The 22,190-nt window shown below is 37.5% G+C and overlaps 3 protein-coding genes and 1 pseudogene across 3 annotated transcripts; all 4 read right to left on the reverse strand.

The window, feature by feature from the left end:
- Positions 1–333: 333 nt before the first annotated feature.
- Positions 334–1,154, reverse strand: LOC122969457 (lactose-binding lectin l-2-like). Its single transcript, XM_044335131.1, has one exon. The coding sequence runs from the start codon at positions 1,086–1,088 to the stop codon at positions 600–602; it is 489 nt and encodes a 162-aa protein (XP_044191066.1). The 5' UTR covers positions 1,089–1,154; the 3' UTR covers positions 334–599.
- Positions 1,155–3,567: 2,413 nt separating this feature from the next.
- LOC122969462 (lactose-binding lectin l-2-like) lies at positions 3,568–4,336 on the reverse strand. The gene has a single exon (XM_044335136.1). It carries the CDS (start codon positions 4,319–4,321, stop codon positions 3,836–3,838), a length of 486 nt encoding a protein of 161 aa, XP_044191071.1. The 5' UTR covers positions 4,322–4,336; the 3' UTR covers positions 3,568–3,835.
- Positions 4,337–15,896: 11,560 nt separating this feature from the next.
- Positions 15,897–16,780, reverse strand: LOC122969463 (lactose-binding lectin l-2-like). The gene has a single exon (XM_044335138.1). The coding sequence runs from the start codon at positions 16,476–16,478 to the stop codon at positions 15,993–15,995; it is 486 nt and encodes a 161-aa protein (XP_044191073.1). The 5' UTR covers positions 16,479–16,780; the 3' UTR covers positions 15,897–15,992.
- A 4,574-nt stretch (positions 16,781–21,354) lies between these two features.
- LOC122969466 lies at positions 21,355–21,949 on the reverse strand (annotated as a pseudogene).
- Between the last annotated feature and the right edge of the window lie 241 nt (positions 21,950–22,190).

A 22,190-nucleotide genomic window follows, 5' to 3' on the forward strand; every position in this document is an offset into this window, starting at 1 on the left:
GTGACTGTCAAATGTCAGAGAAAATTTGGGTTGATAAAATAACTTGTGTACATACTTCCCCCACATTAGTGGCCTATAAATATCTGCATGGGATCATTATTTACATTTTAAGTGTGGACCCCTGATTAAGACTTTCATTCACACAACATTTTTAAAATAAACAAGAAGAGGTCTTGATGGCTCTCTTGGTAAAGTCTACAGGCTTACCAAGATGTCAGTTATATAACAGTCTGTACTTAACAAGGCCGTAACTACCATAGGTCTTTTTAACATATGTGAACATCCAACAATGGTGAAAGTAAGAGTTAGAGAAATAACTTCTGTACATACATGTAAAATTGTATATATGTTTATTTTTTGTGTTCCAGACTGTGGATAGACAGCAGGTTGGCCTCTCTGACACACAGTGGAGCTCTGCATCAGCCCAGGTCTTATCTGTAGCGACAAACTTTTATGAATGTCCAACACTGGTGAAAATGAAGGTTTGATAAATGACTTTTCTTCATAAACATTTGTAACTTTTTTGTTGAGGCCCATTGCATTTTAACAGAACAACAAGTGGAAATTCACCAGGTTGTCCATAGCAACCATATCACTTGCTAAGGACAGTCTATGCGAGAAGCACAAACAGACGGATAGGTGAGAGAACATGGGTGATCATTCCATTTCAGATCAGTATCATAGTTGTTGTGAACACAGTTTTCATTTCCTCCATAGTTGTTTGGCTCTCCTGAATTCCAAAAGACAAAGTTCACTGCACATCCATCGGACCACATCCATCCTCCTTCCTTCTGGGTGTCACTGAGTCCGATCCAAGTGAGTCCCTCAGCATGGTCAAAGTTCTTAATCAGGGATTTGACAAAATTCTGTTCTTCCCGACTGTGGATAGACACCAGGTGGGCCTTCTCTGACACACAGTGGAGCTCTGCATCAGCCCAGGTCATATGTGTGGCGACATACTTGTAGCAGCGGCCGTTGAAGCTGTACCAGAACATGGGACAGTTACCACTCTGTAGCTTCATTTCATGGTCACCTGAAGGAGTCTCAGCACCGAGAGCCAGACCAAACAAGAAGAGGAACAAGAGCATGATGGTGTCTCTCTGTCACAGGAGCAGGATGAGAGGTTGATCTGTTAGTTGGAGCTGATCTGCACTGTTAAATGTTATCAAGAATCTTGCAGAGACAGGTGAAAGGCTGCTTTCTTTTATCTGCTTCAGAGAGGCTGTCTGCACTGATGGTGTGATATTTTGTAATGTTTGGCTAATTATCAACCAGGACTCTGAAATGAAAACAATGAAATCAAAGAGAACTAATAACTGCTTTTCTATTGATCACTATTGATTTACAGTTGTTAAACTTTGGCACTTTCAGGAGAGCTCTGCTGTTTGTTTTTCTATATAATTGTATTTTTGCATCCAAAAAGTGCTTAACAATATTATTACAGTATCAGTCAAAACCATTTAATCCTTTTATTGTGGCACTGAGCTTTTCTATTGGAACAACTTCAAGTAGAAGGTTATTATATTATATTATTATATATATGATATACAGTTATATAGTACTCATTTTCTCGCTAAGTGAAGGAGTTTGTTCCACTTATATCTAACTGAGTCCAAGGTTCTTTGGCAGCCCTAATAAAAGCTGTCCTAGATCTTTACATACATTCTGCATTAAAATGTTACTATTCTCTTTGGTTACATGACCAGAGCTCAGCTATGTTTAATTTAATTTCAAAAGCAAGAAATGTACGTTCCACCTGTCAGTTTACTTTTAATAAACAAAGGGGATCTAATAGGATCGGTTTTGAAAGAAGGGAATACGAGGCCCAAATATATTCTTCCCAAAAATATTCATCTTAAAAATTATGAAGGCCCTTTTCCCTTCACAGATTTTCAGCATTATGTTCATTACTGCTCTTTTAACTATTGTAAAAATATTAAATAAAACCTTTGTTCAGTGTGAAATGAATTGTAAATTACTCTATTTGTCCAAGAAAGGCCATATCCTTTATTACTGCTCTTTTAGCTATGTTGCACATTTCATATCAAAACTATAAATAGTTAATTGTGTCTTGAAATAATATTCATATTTACATATGAACATTGAAAGCATTTTTCCTTGCTGTAATCATTCCTCCTGTTCATACTGGCCGTTAGAAGATACATTCTTAATGTGCTTCAATGTAAGTGATGGACAGCCCTCAGTTTGTGCAAATACGTATTTGAAGGTTATCAGAAGCTTATATCCAAATCAATGAAATCAAGTGGATACCTTCCAAAGTTATCAACTTTTTACTGCAAATGCTCCTCTTTTATTACTATCCTCTCACTGCCATTCAACAGAGAAAGACTGTCTGTGGAAACAAAGAGGAATTTTGTACTAAAACACTTTAACATTGGAAGATATCCACTTAATTTAACTAGTGTGGATGATGTAAGCCTCACATTAAATTCAAATAAACTCTGAAATATATTTTTTCATAAAACAAGGATGGCAAATTTTGTCCTTTTACATTGAAAATGCATTTGGAGGATCTTCTAATGCTCAGTGTGAGAAACAGGAATGATTACAGTGTTTCAATGTTCATATGGGCACCTGACTGGAGTTTAAAGACCGACTTGAAAAATTGTGAAGCTATCCTCTAATATGCTGACTAAATGAAGATTTTATCCTTTCTCCATGCTCTGCCAAGAAGTTCCAGAAGAATTTTTCTTTTCTGTGAACATCTGAATGAAAATGTTGGTGACAGAAAGGGATCAGTGTCTGTCTTTGAAAGAGAGTTTTCAATACACAGACAAGCACTAAACTGCTCATAACACTGAATTTCTGTATGAACGTGAGCCTTCATCTTGAGATCATCTTTATTTTTTGTCTTGTAATGAATCAAAGATGCTTTTACAAGTAAAATGCTTTGGAAAAAATTGTGGTTCTCACTTGAACATTTCACTCATTGTGATTTTACCTTTAGGCTGAAATGATGTTGAACACGTGTTGCATACATGACTTTATTACACTTTACCTCCCTCTCACAGAGTATTTGTACTCTGTGTTCTTGTGATCAAAACAGCTGTTACCAAATTTATCTACGACACATATGAAGGGGTGGAGCAGACTTTGAAAAACACTTTAATAATCTAAATTTACACAAACAAGCAAGTGAAAAACAGTGAATTATTTCACTGTTAATTCTCCTAATATTGTTTTGTTTTACACAATGAGTGGAAGTTACCTGTGTGACTGTCAAGTGTCAGAGAAAATTTGGGTTGATAAAATAACTTGTGTACATACTTCCCCCACGTTAGTGGCCTATAAATATCTGCATGGGATCATTATTTACGTGTAAAGTGTGGACCCCTGATTCACACAACTTAAATTCACACAACATGTTTAAAATAAACAAGAATAGGTCTTGATGGCTCTCTTGGTAAAGTCTACAGGCCTACCAAGATGTCAGTTATATAACAGTCTGTACTTAACAAGGCCGTAACTACCATAGATCTTTTCAACATATGAACATCCAACAATGGTGAAAGTAAGAGTTAGAGAAATAACTTCTGTACACACAAGTAAAATTGTATATATGTTTATTTTTTGTGTTCCAGACTGGAAGACTAGACACCAGATTGGCCTCTCTGACACACAGTGGAGCTCTGCATCAGCCCAGGTCTTATCTGTAGCGACAAACTTTTATGAATGTCCAACACTGGTGAAAATGAAGGTTTGATAAATGACTTTTCTTCATAAACATTTGTAACTTTTTTGTTGAGGCCCATTGCATTTTAACAGAACAACAGTTGGAAATTCACCAGGTCGTCCATAGCAACCATGTCAGTTGCTAAGGACAGAGTATGCGAGAAGCACAAACAGACGGAAGGGTGTGAGAACATGGGCGATCATTCCATTTCAGATCAGTACCATCGTTGTTGTGAACACAGTCTTCATTTCCTCCATAATTGTTTGGCTCTCCTGAATTCCAAAAGACAAAGTCCACTGCAGATCCATCAGACCACATCCATCTTCCTTCTTTGTGGATGTCACTGAGTCCGATCCAAGTGAGTCCCTCAGCATGGTCAAAGTTCTTAATCAGGGATTTGACAAAATTGTGTTCTTCCAGACTGTGGATAGACACCAGGTTGGCCTTCTCTGACACACAGTGGAGCTCTGCATCAGCCCAGGTCATATGTGTGGCGACATACTTGTAGCAGCGGCTGTTGAAGCTGAACCAGAACATGGGACAGTTACCACTCCGTAGCGTCAATTGATGGTCACCTGAAGGAGTCTCAGCACCGACAGCAAGAAACAAGAAGAGGAACAAGAGCATGATGGTGTCTCTCTGTCACAGGAGCAGGATGAGAGGTTGATCTGTTAGTTGGAGCTGATCTGCACCATTAAATGTTATCAAGAATCTTGCAGAGACAGGTGAAAGGCTGCTTTCCTTTATATGCTTCAGAGAGGCTGTCTGCACTGATGGTGTGATATTTTGTAATGTTTGGCTAATAATCAACCAGGACTCTGAAATGAAAACAAGGAAATCAAAGAGAAGCAATAACTGCTTTACTATTGATCACTATTGATTTACAGTTGTTAAACTTTGGCACTTTCAGGAGAGCTCTGCTGTTTGTTTTTCTATATAATTGTATTTTTGCATCCAAAAAGTGCTTAACAATATTATTACAGTATCAGTCAAAACCATTTAATCCTTTTATTGTGGCACTGAGCTTTTCTATTGGAACAACTTCAAGTAGAAGGTTATTACATTATATTATTGTGTGAAGTGAAGGAGTTTGTTCCGCTTATATCTACCTGAGTCCAAGGTTCTTTGGCAGCCCTAATAAAAACTGTCCTAGATCTTTACATACATTCTGCATTAAAATGTTACTATTCTCTTTGGTTACATGACCAGAGCTCAGCTATTTTTAATTTAATTTCAAAAGCAAGAAATGTGCGTTCCACCTGTCAATTTACTTTTAATAAGCAAATCATAAAAATTATGAAGGTCCCTTCACAGGTTTTCAGTATTATGTTCATTGTTCACTGCTCTGTTACCTATTACAAAAATATGAAATAAAACCTTTGTTCAATGTGAAGTTAATTATGAACTTCTCTATTTGTCCAAGAAGGGCCACATCCCGTGATAATTTGAGGTGGTGAGCTCGAAAATGAGCAAAAACATCTTTTTGAGGAATTCCAAAAGTAGAATTTTGAACTTGTGTTAAACACATAACATAATAATTATGCAATCCATATTAATCATGAGTTATACAGGAGAAAGTATCATTTCTACCCATGACTTTATTCATATCCTGCTGGACCCCGACAGAAAAGTTGACTGATCAACACGACTCAAGAGGATCTTCTCTTTAATTTAGATAGCAGTTAGCCCACTTATAGATGAGTCTACTATGACAGTCTCAGTTATAACATTTGGAAATCTCTCTTTGCAGCTGTAAGGTTTTCATTCTTAATCTGGGTTTTTTTTTCTTGCTATATGAACGTTGAGAAATCTTTTTCAAAATCTTTTTCAAAATCTTTTGCTGTCTTCTTTGTGATATATATAAGTGTCATCTGCACAAGAGTCTTCGGGTTAATACATTCACTTTTATTACATTTATTTTAGAAAAATTGACGTAGTAAAATGTTGCTTTTGAAAAGACATGCCATCTGAAAAATGTATAGGTCCATGTTATATAAAGTACAATATAAAAATGAGCATCACCAATTGGCACAAAAATATCATAGTCTAATGAAAAATGTGAATAAGGAGTGTTTGGTTCAAAATCATCCAGGAAATGAAAATAAGGAAACCAAAGAGAAGCAATAACTGCTAATTATTGACTTACAGTTGTTGAACTTTGGCACTTCCAGGAAAGCTCTTGTTATTTTTTATATATAATCATATCTTCATTGCAACATAACAATGCTCAACAACATGATTACAGTAACTATCAATTATATAACAGAGAAGGGATGATGGAAAATGGGTGGAGGATGAGAACACATTATACACATATTTATACAATATCTCATACTTACTATTGTGTACAGGCAAATCCACTTCTGCTGTCTATTACATGGAAATGCAGGAATCCAGTGTGCCTTTTGTCATTTGTCATTTGGTCACTTAGGCCACTGGGACTATTGATTGATCAGAGGGTGCCAGAGATCCATAAAGTTGTTGTCATAAAACCAGGATGTCATTGTGTTTCAGTGTAATTTAGATCTAAATTGCAAAAAATTACAAAAAATTTGTGGACTGAAATGTCTTCATGCCATTATTGTTAAAAGTGAATGACTTTTTTTTTGCAATTCTATCAATAATACATTTTTGTGTGGAGAAAAAGTTGTGTGAATATTCCTCTTGAACAATCACTGGAGTTACATATTTGAATGTAAAATATTCATGAAAATAGAGGGAATCAGAGAAGTTGTCTAAACAAATTGGCTAATTCCCTTTTTTTCAATCGATGGAGTTACCTATGTGAAGGGCCATCATCAGTGAAAAACATTTTTAACTTTTTTTTGGAGGCCCATTGCATTACAACAGAGCAATAGTTGTAAATTCATCAGGTTGTCCATAGCAAACCCGAACAGACAGATGTCATTGCTGTAAAAACACTTTTCATCTCATCCAGCGTTGTTTTCCTGCTTTCCAAAAGATAAAGCTGACTGCACATCTGTCAGACCACATCCGTCCTCCTTCCTTCTGGATTTCACTGAGTCCGATCCAAGTGAGTCCCTCAGCATGGTCGAAGTTCTTGATCAGTGATTTGACAAAATCATTTTCACCCAGACTGTGGATAGACACCAGGTTGGCCTTCTCTGACACACAGTGGAGCTCTGCATCAGCCCAGGTCATACATGTGGTGATGTACTTGTAGAAGCTGCCGTTCAAGCTTTACCAAGACATGGGACAGTTGCCAAACAGACCAACGAAGAAGAGGAACAAGAGCAGGATGGTGTCTCTCTGTCACAGTAGCAGGATGAGGTGTTGATGTGTTAAATGGAGCTGATCTGCACTGTTGGATGCTATCAAGGATCTTGTAGAGACAGCTGAAATGCTTTCTTTTATCTCTGTCGGAGAGGCTGTTGGAGTGATATCATTGGTCAAATGCATTGAGAAACACAATCAGTTGTACACTACTACACAGTGTCTGAACATAACCTAAAGAAAAGATCACCAGCTGTCATAAAACCTATAATTTATTCATTTCCGATAAAGTTGTGACATAGTAAAACACAGCTTTAGAAAAGACGTGGCTTCAGTTGTCAGAAGGTTAAAGGGACACAAGGGGAGACGTATTGCTTTGTGCTTGACATCTTTTCTCATTTACAACAGATAAATACTAACAACATACCAAACATGGGCATATATTTACACATTAACAATATTACGTATGTACAAAACCTTCAACATGTCCTCTCTTGCATTGTGAACTTTGTGTTTTCTGTTTTATCATGCAAACAGGTTTTAAACAACATTGCTTTGAAGAAAACATAACTTTAAACAGTCATGACATGGACCAATAAAAGCACTAAATACACCCTCATGTTAGTTTCCTCTCCATTGCAGCACTTGTCACCAGAGGAGAGAGATAAGCATCATCACACTGACTTGCTCTCCTGCTGCCCTCAAGTGGCCACAACACTTAACAACAAGTACTTTTACATTCCAACATTACATCTTCCTGAAGTAAGCACTTCCACATTGTTGAACCTCTGAACATGGCACATAAACTGACACATTGTCACCTCAGAAATACATAAATAAACTTGTGACGGTCCCCTGGCTTGTGCTTGCACTTTGTTTCTGTGATGCAGCAGGTACCTGGAGGGCAGGAAGCTGATCATGATTGACATAAAGGCTGGTATGGATTTGAAGGGTTAGTAATAAACAAAAAGATGTCTTCTGCATACAGCTCAATCTTATACATAAAAGATCTTATTTGGAATCCTAATATAAAGCTGTGATATAAAGCTAATGGTCTCAGCTAACAGCTACATGGCCAGATGGCCAAATATAGGGTCTCCCTAACAGGCGGATTTCCCCAACCAGGACCCCTCCAGGACCCCTGGAAACACGCCTGACTGAAGGGAACTGTTTACGATTTGTAATACATCTCGTTCTATGCAGTTAAAAACAATTTTAAAAAAGCTTGTAAGCAGGATGTCAAGACAGCAGGTAGTGGGTTTAAGGTGTTGGACAATTCCTGTCAATGTTGCACAGTCTAATAGGTGAAAATGTGCTAAATTTACTGAGATGGTTTTATGTTGAGGCACAGGTAACAGAATTACAAACTGTTTGCTTTATCTTCAGAATTTTGTCAGTAAAGAAAGATGCAAAATCAACCATTGCATGATTTGGTGGATAACAGTTCAGGAGGGACTGATGCTGGGGGGTTTGTTAGATTGTCCACCACAGAGAATAAGGTGCATGTATTATTGCTATTTTTATTAATAATCTCTCAGAAAAAAGGACTGTCTTGCTCCTTTTAGTTCCAGATTATGCTTGTGGAGTTTCTCTTTATAAATGTTATAATGAATCTGAAGTTTGGTTTGTCACCACCTGCATTCTGTTTGTCAGCATTCTCTTTTCTGGACTTTTACTGTTGTTGTATTTTTGTCCATGGTGCCTTCTTCTTACCAGAGACAGCTTTGGTCTTTATGGGGGCAATGGTATCAATAATATCCACAACATTAGAGCTGAAACTGTTTACAAGATCATTAACAGGAACTGAAAGTTGGTGTAAAAGCCTGGGTGAATAATGTACAGGTGTTTTCGTTAAAATAGCGCTTCCTGATTACCTCAGTTTTAGTTCTGGTTGTGTCAGCAGAGATGGTCATTTCAAAGAATACACTGTAATTGTCAGAAAGGGCAACATCAGACACCACAACCTCAGAGATACATAGACCCTTAGAAATAACTAGGTCCTGAGCATATCCCTTATTGTGTGTTGAGTCACATGCTGTTACATGCTGGGAAAGTCCAAAATTGTCCAGAATGTGCAGAAGTTCTTTGGCACTGCTATTATTGGGATTATCGATACAAAAATTAAAATTGCCCACTCTGACAACTCGGTCAAAATCAATAAACACAGCAGACAGCAGTTCTGTGAAATCATCAAAAAAGTGTGCATTATATTTTGGGAGTCTGTAGATGGTTACTGATATTGCACGACAGGAGGATCCCAACTGAAGTGCAACATATTCTTAAGAGCCAAACTTCCCATAAAATGACATCAATGACATCATTAAATAATGTGGCTACGCCACCTCCTTTCCTAAGCATTCTGGTCTCACTGATAAAACAAAAGTTTGGGGGAGCTGATTTATTGGGGGCTGCTGCACCATTGTGTTCATTTAGCCAAGATTCAGTTAAAAACCGGAGCTGCTCTTTGCTGTCTTTGGTGTCTATCAGTGCCTAGGGAGGTGGTAGTAGGGACTCCTAACTGCAAAAATACACAAACACAAGAGGCAAACTACCAAAGAAGAAGGGCCTGTGGATGCTGTTCAAACCATAAACCAAATATAACCAAAAGAGGACTCCTAAACTTGAGCTAAAAGTAACTAACACAATGTAACAAAAATGAAAATAAAACCTCACTGTCTAGACCTGGTCTTTAGTGAATTGAAAAAAACATAAGCTCAATCACAACAGCACCACTGCTCCTAATGAAACTAACACAGGAATACTAAGTGTGTGAGTGCAATCAGTGGTCAGCAGAACTACACCTGGCCCAGTCCCTGGGTAGAAAACAAGTGCCTTGTACTAGTTTCTCAACAAAAGATATCTACACTCTTAAACACAACAACAATGAGAGGCACAATATCCCAGCCACCCCGAATGACAGACTGGCCAGACATTTATTGGTTCAGACACCTGACTGAATCTTTTGGATTGGAGTGCTGGACTGGGTGCTGCTCCAATCAGGATCACTGCCGAGGCCAAGCAGGAAATGGGAGGGCCTTGGAGACAGGAGACTTGCCCCTCTTCTCATTTCTCAGTTCGTACATCCTCGATTCCTTTCCTCGCCTCCTCTCTTCATGTCTTAGTCCCTCCCACCTGGAGGAGGCAAGGAAGAGACACGAGGAGAGAGGAGTCAAGGCAGCAGGCATCTAACAAAATGAGACATCCTTGCTTCGGAGCCGGCATTTTAAAGTGATGTCAATTAAATATGATGTGTGGCACAGCTGCATCATCTGTCCATTATTTTATTATAGCCTACTGCTGTATTTTATGATCTCTGTCAGATGAGCATAACAGTGTTCATGACAACTTATACATTAACTTTTAATTCAAATCACAACGTGGCATAATGTGACAAGAATGTACGGATGTTATATTGTTATTTTTTAACACACACACACACATTTATGTGTGTCACGCCTCTTTTATACTTCACGGATGCTGAAGAACTTCCTCGCTCAAAGCTCCTCCAGCAAGCCTCCTCTCTGCTCGCTCCTCTCTCCTCGAGATGCATTTTAGGAATTGAGGCATACTTAAATATGGCACGCTGGAATTGATTTCTGGGTCACAGGCAGGAGGATGGAGGAGAGAGGAGATGAGGAGGCACAAAATAGAGAAATGAGAAGAGCCCCTTGAGACTGCTAGACATGTAAAAAAAAAACTCTAAAGAAAATGACTACACATATACACAGAACGCAGGTGCTGGTGGTGGCTGTAACAGGGGATAAAAGAACATTTTGAGTTTATGAGAAAAATGATGAAATGTTTTATTTGACCCACTACTGGTGTTAACTGATGAGTGCCCAGAGTTCATGAAAATGAAGATTAGTGAAATGACTTTTATTTACGCATAAATAAATGTATATATTTGTGTCATCGGGATGAATCAGAGATAACCCTCTCATATCTGGGATGAAATGGGTGTCTGAAAACACTGATAATCATTCCATTTCAACAGACTGCCAAAGCTTTTGTGGGCACAGTGTTCATTTCCTCCAAAGTTGTCTGGCTGCCCTATGTCCCAAAAGACAAAGTCAACTGGATCCATCAAACCACATCCATCTTCCTTCTTTATGGATGTCACTGAGTGCGATCCAGGTGAATCCCTCAGAGGGGTCAAAGTTCCTGATCAGGGATTTGACAAAATTGTTTTCCTCCAGACTGTGGATAGACACTAGGTTGGCCTTCTCTGACACACAGTGGAGCTCTGCATCAGCCCAGGTCATACATGTAGAGACTCGGCACCCAGAGCCAGACCAAACAAGAAAACCTATAATTTATTCATTTCCGATAAAGTTGTGACATAGTAAAACACAGCTTTAGAAAAGACGTGGCTTCAGCTGTCAGAAGGTTGAAGGGACACGAGGGGAGACGTATTGCTTTGTGCTTGACATCTTTTCTCATTTACAACAGATAAATACTAACAACATACCAAATATGGGCATATATTTACACATCAACAATATTACATATGTACAAAATCTTCAACATGTCCTCTCTTGCATTGTGAACTTTGTGTTTTCTGTTTTATCATGCAAACAAGTTTTAAACAATATTGCTTTGAAGAAAACATAACTTTAAACAGTCATGACATGGACCAATAAAAACACTAAATACACCCTCATGTTGGTTTCCTCTCCATTACAGCACTTGACACCAGAGGAGAGAGATAAGCGTCATCACACTGACTTGCTCTCCTGCTGCCCTCAAGTGGCCACAACACATAACAACAACTACTTTTACATTCCAGCATTACATCTTCCTGAAGTATGCACTTCCACATTGTTGAACCTCTGAACATGGCACATAAACTGACACGTTGTCACCTCAGAAATACATAAATAAACTTGTGACGGTCTCCTGGCTTGTGCTTACACTTTGTTTGTGTGATGCAGCAGGTACCTGGAGGGCAGGGAGCTGATCATGATTGACATAAAAGCTGGTATGGATTTGAAGGGTTAGTAATAAACAAAAAGATGTCTTCTGCATACAGCTCAATCTTATACATAAAAGATCTTATTTGGAATCCTAATATAAAGCTGTGACTCCTAATGGTCTCAGCTAGCAGCTACATGGCCAGACTGTGGATAGACACCAGGTTGGCACTCTCTGACACACAGTGGAACTCTGCATCAGCCCAGGTAATACATGTACAGACTTGGCACCCAGAGCCAGACCAAACAAGAAGAGGAACAAGAGCATGTTGGTGTCTCTCTGTCACAGGAGCATGATCAGAGGTTGATCTGTTGGTTGGAGCTGATCTGTACCATTAAATGTTATCAAGAATCATGCAGAGACTGGTGAAAGGCTGCTTTCTTTTATCTGCTTCAGAGAGGTTGTCTGCACTCATGGTGTGATATCATTGGTTAAAAGCACTTGGCAAACACAAACAGTTTTACTCACCCACACAGTATGTAAACATATTGAAGTTCTGTTTAAAAGTGGGTCTTCATCAGAGCTCTACAGTACATCTATGCTGCATGACTCAATGTAACATTTGTGATTGCTTTATTATTGATGACTATTGATTTACATTTGTTGAACTTTGGCATTTTCGGTAGATCTCTACTGATTGTTTTCTATATAATTATATTTTTATTGCATCAAAAACATGCTCAACAACATTATTACAGTATCAGTCAGAATCCTTTAATCATTTTATTGTGGCACTGAGCTTTTCTATTAGAACAACCTAAAGTAGAAGATTATTATTTTATTATATATGATATTATTATATATTATACAGTTATATAGTACACATTTTCTTGCTAAGGAAATGAGTTTATTCTACTTATATCTACCTGAGTTCAAGGTTCTTTGGCAGCCCTAATAAAAACGGTCAGATTTTTACATATATTCTGCATTAAAATGTTACTATTCTCTTTGGTTACATGACCAGAGCTCAGCTATTTTTAATTTAATTTCAAAAGCAAGAAATGTACGTTCCACCTGTCAGTTTACTTTTAATAAACAAAGGGGATCTAATAGGATTGGTTTTGAAAGAAGGGAATATGAGGCCCAAATATATTCTTCCCAAAAATATTCATCTTAAAAATTATGAAGGTCCTTTTCCCTTCACAGATTTTCAGTATTATGTTCATTACTGCTCTGTTAACTATTGTAAAAATATGAAATAAAACCTTTGTTCAGTCTGAAATGAATTTGTCCAAGAAAGGCCATATCCTTTATTACTGCTCTTTTAGCTATGTTGCACATTTCATATCAAAACTATAAATAGTTAATTGTGTCTTGAAATAATATTCATATTTACATATGAACATTGAAAGCATTTTTCCTTGCTGTAATCATTCCTCCTGTTCATACTGGCCGTTAGAAGATACATTCTTAATGTGCTTCAATGTAAGTGATGGACAGCCCTCAGTTTGTGCAAATATGTATTTGAAGTTTATCAGAAGCTCATATCCAAATCAGTGAAATCAAGTAGATACCTTCCAAAGTTATCACCTTTTTACTGCAAATGTTCCTCTTTTTATTACTATCCTCTCACTGCCATTCAACAGAGAAACACTGTCTGGGGAAACAAAGAGGAATTTTGTACTAAAACACTTTAACTTTGGAAGATATCCACTTAATTCAACTAATATGGAAGACTTTAGCCTCACATTAAATTCAGAGGAACTCTGAAATATGTTTTTTCATAAAATGAGGACGGTGAATTTTGTCCACTTACATTGAAAATGCATTTGGAGGATCTTCTAATTGTCAGTATGAACAGGAGGAATGATTACAGTGTTTCAATGTTCATATGGGCACCTGACTGGAGTTTAAAGACCAACTTGAAAAATTGTGAAGCTATCCTCTAATATGCTAACTAAATGAAGGTTTTTATCCTTTCTCCATGCTCTGCCAAGAAGTTCCAGAAGAATTTTTCTTTTTTGTGAACATCTGAAGGAAAATGTTGGTGATAGAAAGGGATCAGTGTGTGTCTTTGAAAGAGAGTTTTAATGCACAGACAAGCACTAAACTGCTCATAGCACTGAATTTCTGTATGAACGTGAGCCTTCACCTTTAGATCATCTTTAACTTTTGTCTTGTAATGAATCAAAGATGCTTTTACAAACAAAATGCTTTGGAAAAAAATTGTGGTTCTCACTTGAACATTTCACTCATTGTGATTTTACCTTTGAGTTGAAATGATGTTGAACACGTGTTGCATACACATTTGACTTTATTACACTTTACCCCCCTCCCACAGGGTATTTGTACTCGGTGTTTGTGTGATTGAAACAGCTGTTACCAAATTTATCTACTACACAGAGAATATGAAGTGGTGGAGCAGACTTTGAAAAACACTTTAATAATCTAAACAAGCAAGTGAAAAACAGTGAATTATTTCACTGTTAATTCTCATAATATTGTTTTGTTTTGCACAATGAGTGGAAGTTATCTGTGTGACTGTCAAGTGTCAGAGAAAATTGGGTTGATAAAATAACTTGTGTACATACTTCCCCCACATTAGTGGCCTATAAATATCTGCATGGGATCATTATTTACAGGTTAAGTGTGGACACCCCTGATTAAGACTTAAATTCACAACATGCTTAAAATAAACAAGAATAGGTCTTGATGTCTCTCTTGGTAAAGTCTACAGGCCTACCAAGATGTCAGTTATATAACAGTCTATACTTAACAAGGCTGTAGCTACCATAGATCTTTTTTTCTTGAAGATATTTTTACAGGTGTGACATAATAAATTATGACTGAATTACATTTAGCTGGTTCAGTTTCAGGGTCTTGTAGTGTGCATGCAGGCTCACTGTCACACTGTCACGGCTTACTGGAAGACTTGAATCAAACAGAGCCATCATTAATGTTATTAGTAACATCTGTGTTTTTCCCAAAGGACAAATCAAAATGTCTGAGGACCTCCATATCCTCAATAGTCCTGGTTTTTGAGAATATGGAGGTCATGTCCTCTGCATTTTTTTCCAGGGGATTTGGGGGGTTAAGGAACCTGAGGTGAGTTAATATATTTCATTTTTCGTGACATTATTTTTTAAGTATTTAATACTTCCCTACCAGAATTTTATTGCCACAATAGTGAGAGATTTGGAATAACATTAACTTCATATTGTAAAACAAAAATATACAGACAATATAGCTAAAACTGAATAAATAAAATGTTTTTTTTTCATTCAGATCATTAAAAATGTGTGAACATTTTTTCTGGGTGAGGGGGATTGTCGTCAGTAATTCTAAAAGTCTGACACTTCACTCATTTCTTCATCATCCGTCACCGTTGTTTAGTTGGCAGAAGCCTGCTGAGTAAAAGACTCGTCAGGATGACTACAATATGATAGGGGTTAGCAGCATCAGCAAACCTTATCGCTTCTGGGTGTCAACCAGAAGTTGCGTCAGAATTACAGGGAAGGATCATGTGCACTTTGCTCTCATTGCTGATTGAGTGAATTCCCAATAACTCTTAAGCCAAATTAAATTGTTAGACAGAAAATTTTTTAGAAAGGTGTATCTATTATTTTACTCACCTTTTTATCTAACCAACCCTCAGAGAATGTGCTAAACATAGTTTATTAAGTATTTATTGGTGATTCAGAGGTGTAAAACCATGCAGACAAGTTTCATTCTCTGCTTTTTCTATTCCCCCTTTTGTTTGACCCTCTTGTCTTCTCCCAGTAACTGACTCACCCAGATTCTATGTGACACACTGGTCTGTTTTATGTTTTTCAAAAAAATGATCCCTTCAAAGTATTTTGTGACATTCAGAACAGATTAAGAGGCAGAGATGTGGTTTCTCCCTTTGTCAGTTAAATGAGAGCAGCTTTCAGTTGATTATTGTCAGGTGTTTATGAGTTGTGTTTGCGTAAACATCCACATGAACATACAAACATCTTAGTGTCCTTTTCATTCATAAAAATGTTTGATAAAAGTGACTTTCTGTACACACATAAACTTGCAGAAATATATCTTTATTGTTGAGAACCAATGCATTTCAACAGAGCAACAGGTGGAAAGTCATTGGTTGAATTGGACATAACCATCTCAGTTGCTAAGGACAGACACGAGATGCACAGACAAAAGGCAATGTCTCAGAACAAGGACCGTCATTCCATTTCAGATTACCGTTATAGTTTTGGCGTGCACAGTGTTCCTTTCCATGATAGTTGTTTGGCTGTCCATTGTCCCAAAAAGCAAAGTCCAATGCAGATCCATCAGACCATATCCATCTTCCTTCTTTATGGATGTCACTGAGCCCGATCCAGGTGGATCCCTGAGCAAGGTCAAAGTTCTTGATCAGGGATGTGACGAACCTCTCTTCTTCCAGACTGTGGATAGACACCAGGGTGGCACTCTCTGACACACATTGGAAGTCTGCATCAGCCCAGGTCATATGTGTGGAGACATACTTGTAGCAGCGGCCGTTGAAGCTGAACCAGAACATGGGACAGTTCCCACGCTGTAGCTTCATTTCATGGTCACCTGAAGGAGACTCGGCACCCAGAGCCAGACCAAACAAGAAGAGGAACAAGAGCATGTTGGTAATTTCTTGATTGGAGCTGATCTGCACTGTGAGGTGTGATCAAGAATCGTGCAGAGACAGGGGAAAGGCTGTTCTCTTTTAAATGCTTTAGAGAGGGTGTCTGCACTGCTGGCATTATATGATTGGTCAAGAGCACTTGCCAAACATTTTCACCCACACAGTAACACACAGAATCTGAACATAACCCAAGAAAAGACCATCAATTCACCATGAGATTTCATATCAACACTATAATTAGTTAGTTAGTTTTGTCTTAAAATAATATTCATATTTACATATGAACATTGAAAATGTTTTTTCTTGCTGTAATTATTCCTCCTGTTCATACTGGCCATTAGAAGATTCATTCTTAATGTGCTTCAATGTAAGTGATGGACAGCCCTCAGTTATAAGAAGCTTATATTCAAATTAGTAAAATCAAGTGGATATCTTCCACCTTTTTACTGCAAATGTTCCTCTTTTTATTACTATCCTCTCACTGCCATTCAACAGAGAAAGGCTGTCTGGGGAAACGAAGAGGAATTTTGTACTAAAACACTTTAACTTTGGAAGATATCCACTTAATTCAACTAGTGTGGACGACTTAAGCCTCACATTAAATTCAGATGAACTCTGAAATATATTTTTTCATAAACAATGAATTTTGTCCACTTACTTTGAAAAGGCATTTGGAGGATCTTCTAATGGTCAGTGTGAAAAGCAGGAATGATTACAGTGTTTCAATGTCCATATGGGCACCTGACTGGAGTTTTAAGACCGACTTGAAAAATTGTGAATCTATCCTCTAATATGCCAGACTAAATGAAGGTTTTATCCTTTCTCCATGCTCTGCCAAGAAGTTCCAGAAGAATTTTTCTTTTCTGTGAACATCTGAATGAAAATGTTGGTGATAAAAGGGATCAGTGTGTGTCTTTGAAAGAGAGTTTTAATGCACAGACAAGCACTAAACTGCTCATAACACTGAATTTCTGTATGAAAGTGAGCCTTCATCTTGACATCCTCTTTAACTTTTGTCTTGTAATGAATCAAAGATGCTTTTACAAGTAAAATGCTTTGGAAAATTGTGGTTCTCACTTGAACATTTCATTCATTGCGATTTTACCTTTGAGTTGAAATGATGTTGAACACGTGTTGCATACATGACTTTATTACACTTTACCCCCCTCCCACAGAGTATTTGTACTCGGTGTTTGTGTGATTGAAACAGCTGTTCCCAAATTTATCTACTACACAGAGAATATGAAGTGGTGGAGCAGACTTTGAAAAACACTTTAATAATCTAAACAAGCAAGTGAAAAACAGTGAATTATTTCACTGTTAGTTCTCTTATTTATATGTTTTTGTTTTGCACAATGAGTGGAAGTTACCTGTGTGACTGTCAAATTTCAGAGAAAATTTGGGTTGATAAAATAACTTGTGTACACACTTCCCCCACATTAGTGGCCTATAAATATCTGCATGGGATCATTATTTACATGTTAAGTGTGGACACCCCTGATTAAGACTTAAATTCACACAACATTTTTAAAATAAACAAGTATAGGTCTCAATGGCTCTCTTGGTAAAGTCTACAGGCTTACCAAGATGTCAGTTATATAACAGTCTGTACTTAACAAGGCCGTAGCTACCATAGATCTTTTTTACTGAAGATATTTTTTACATGTCAGAGGTGTGATATAATAAATTATGACTGAATTACATTTAACTGGTTCAGTTTCAGGGTCTTGTAGTGTGCATGCAGGCTCACTGTCACACTGTCACGGCTTACTGGAACACTTGAATCAAACAGAGCCATCATTAATGTTATTAGTAACATCTGTGCTTTTCCCAAAGGACAAATCAAAATGTCTGAGGACCTCCATATCCTCAATAGACCTGTTTTTTTGAGGATACAGAGGTCATGTCCTCTGCAGTTTTTTTAAGCTAATATTTCATTTTTCGTGACATTATATTTTAAGTATTTAATATTTCCCTACCAGAATTTTATTCCTGCGATAGTGAGAGTTTGGAACAACATTAAAATCTTCATATTGGAAAACAAAAATATACAGACAATATAGTTAAAACTGAATACATAAAATGTTTTTTTTTCTTTTTTAAATAGAGATCATTAAAAATTGTGTGCACATTTTTTCTGGGCAAACATTTTCAGTTGCCAACATAAGCCAGAAATGACCAGCTCACCTAGAAATGTCAAATGAAAGCTACAAGTTATTCAAATAATACATCAGGTCTAATCCATTCACTCTCCTTCCACCCCAATAAAGATGTGAGGTAAAAACTGATTGGTGTTGTTTTAAACAAGCACCAGTGAGTGGGATGGAGATCGTGGAGGAGACAAGTGACAGTCTGTTTTCTTTTATATGCTGTGGAGTGGGTGTCTGCACTGTTGGTGTAATATTATTGGCCAAGTGCACTTGGCAAACATTGTCAGTTGCACACCGCCACACAGTATCTGAACATGAGCCAAAAAAGACCAGCACACCTGGAGATGTCACACAAAACCTACAACTTATTCAAATAATATATAAGGTCTAATTCATTCATTCTCCTTCCACCCCAATAAAGACCCTGTGAGGTAAAAACAGATTGGTGTTGTTTAAAACAAAACTAAGTTAAGGAATGAATATATCTTTTCTCCATGCACTACCAAAAAGTGCCAAGAAGAATGTTTATTTTTTTGTGATCATCTGAGGGAAGTATTGGTCATAAAAAGTGGTCACAGTCTGTCTTTTGAAAGAGTTTTTAATGTCTGACAAGGACTAAGCTGATCATAACATTAAAGTGTTCACCTTTGAATTTTGCCTTGTGATGAAGTAAAGATGCTCTTGGCACTAAAATGATTTGGGAAAAAGCCCTGAGCCTCAGTTAGAACAGATATAAAAAGTGTATTAAGCCCTGACTGCTGCCTGTGTTAAATAGATCTAATATAAACTAACTCACAACAGTGTGATTTTACCATCAGAACCAAGCAAATATTGAGTTTTGAATACATAAAAAGATATTCACATGTATTTCAGGTAGTGTACTTGTGATTACATCATAACAGCTGTTACACCTGTGCTGTTCCCATATTCATCTAAGACCTAATATAAATAGCTGGGACAGCCAAGCACTTTGATAATTAAAATTTATGCAAACCAGCAGGTGAAGAAAAAAAACACGTGTGACTTCTGTGAGAAATGGACATTGATGTTTTAGTCTTCTGTTGTAGAAAAGCTGATATTAGCAAAATAAAGTTTGTATGAAATGGAGAACATTTAGAGATTCACTATTGCTGTAAATATCTCAGTGTCATAATGAATTAAAATGGACAACCAAGCACTTTGAATATTAAAATTTATGCAAACCATCAGGTGAAGAATAGTTATATAACAGTCTGTAATTAACAAGGCCGTAACTATCATAGATCTTTTTTACTTGAAGATATTTTTACAGGTGAGATATAATAAATAATAGCATTTAGCTAGTTACGTTTCAGGGTCTTGTAGTGTGCATGCTAGCTCACTGTCACACTGTCACGGCTTACTGGAACACTTGAATCAAACAGAGCCATCATTACTGTTATTAGTAACATCTGTGCTTTTCTAATATGACAAATCAAAATGTCTGAGGACCTCCATATCCTCAATAGACCTGGCTTTTTGGGGATATGGAGGTCATGTCCTCTGCATTTTTTTCCAGGGGATTTGGGGGGTTAAGGAACCTGGGGTGAGTTAATACATTTAATTTTTTGTATAATTATTTTTTAAATATTTAATATTTCCCATTCCTGAATTTTATTCCAGCAACAGTGAGAGCTTTGGAACAACATTAAGATCTTCAGATTGGAAAACAAAAATATACAGACAATATAGCTGAAACTGAATAAATGAAATGTTTGTTTTTATTCAGATCATTAAAAAATATGTGCATATTTTTTCTGGATGAGGGGGACTGTCCTCAGTAATTCTAAAAGTCTGACATTTCTCTCATTTCTTCATCATCCCTCACTGTTGTTTAGTTGGCAGAAGCCTGCTGAGTAAAAGAATGATAGTGGTTAACAGCATCAGGAAACCTTATCGCTGCCATGTGTCAACCATCAGTGACCCTACCTCCCTTTCACACACACACACACACAAATGCAGCACATGGCATGGAGTGTTTCTTGTCACAGCTCATGCCAACTGGAATCAGCTGAGTTGAGAAAGAGGCAGCTGTTCACACATTACATTGCTTGATTAATTGAAGCATGTCAGGGGGATATAATTATATAATTTCAACTTTGTAATACTGTTGTCCAGGGTGTGATCAAGCTGCATCAGAATTACAGGGAAGGATCATGTGCACTTTGCTCTCATCGCTGATTGAGTTAATTCCCAATACCTATTAAGCCAAATTAAATTGTTAGACAGCAAACTTTTTAGAAAGGTGTTTCTTTATATATTTTTTTCACATTTTTATCTGAACCACCCCTCAGATAATGTGTTAAACATAGTTTATCATGTATTTATTGGCGATTCAGAGGTGTAAAACCATGCAGACAAGTTTCATTCTCTGCTTTTTCTATTCCCCCTTTTGTTTGACCCTCTCGTCTTCTCCCAGTAACTGACTCACCCAGATTCTATGTGACACACTGGTCTGTTTTATGTTTTTCAGAGAAATGATCCCTTCAAAGTATTTTGTGATATTCAGAACAGATTAAGGGGCAGAGATGTGGTTTCTCCCTTTGTCAGTTAAATGAGAGCAGCTTTCAGTTGATTATTGTCAGGTGTTTATGAGTTGTGTTTGCGTAAACATCCATATGAACATACATACATCTTAGTGTCCTTTTCATTCTTATAAATTAAGGTTTGATAAAAATTACTTTCTGTACACACATAAACCTGCACAAATATATCTTTATTGTTGAGAACCAATGCATTTTAACAGAGCAACAGGTGGAAAGTCATTGGTTGAATCAGACATAACCATCTCAGTTGCTAAGGACAGAGAATTTGAGATGCACAAACAGAAGCATACATTTCTGAACATATATCATCATTCCATTTTAAATCAATATCATAGTTGTTGTATACACAGTGTTCATTTCCACCTGCGTTGTTTGGCTCTGTTGCACCCCACAAGACAAAGTCCACTGGGCATCCATCGGACCACATCCATCCGCCTTCCTTCTGGGTGTCACTGAGTCCGATCCAGGTGAATTTCTGAGTGTGGTCAAAGTTCTTGATCAGAGATTTGACAAAATCGTGTTCTTCCAGACTGTGGATAGACACCAGATTGGCCCTCTGTGACAGGCCAGGTCATATGTGTGGAGACATACTTGTAGCAGCGGCCGTTGAAGCTGTACCAGAACATGGGACAGTTACCACGCTGTAGCTTCATTTCACGGTCACCTGAAGGAGACTCGGCACCCAGAGCCAGACCAAACAAGAAGAGGAACAAGATCATGATGGTGTCTCTGTGTCACAGGAGCAGAGCTGATATGCACCAGTGAGTGGGATGGAGATCCTGGGTGTCTGCACTGTTGGTGTAATATTATTGGCCAAGTGCACTTGGCAAACATTGTCAGTTGCACACCGCCACACAGTATCTGAACATGAGCCAAAAAAGACCAGCACACCTGGAGATGTCACATAAAACCTATAACTTATTCAAATAATATATAAGGTCTAATCCATTCATTCTCCTTCCACCCCAATAAAGACCCTGTGAGGTAAAAACAGA

The sequence above is a fragment of the Thunnus albacares genome, chromosome 19, assembly GCF_914725855.1.
Source record: "Thunnus albacares chromosome 19, fThuAlb1.1, whole genome shotgun sequence".
Classification (NCBI taxonomy): Eukaryota; Metazoa; Chordata; class Actinopteri; order Scombriformes; family Scombridae; genus Thunnus; species Thunnus albacares.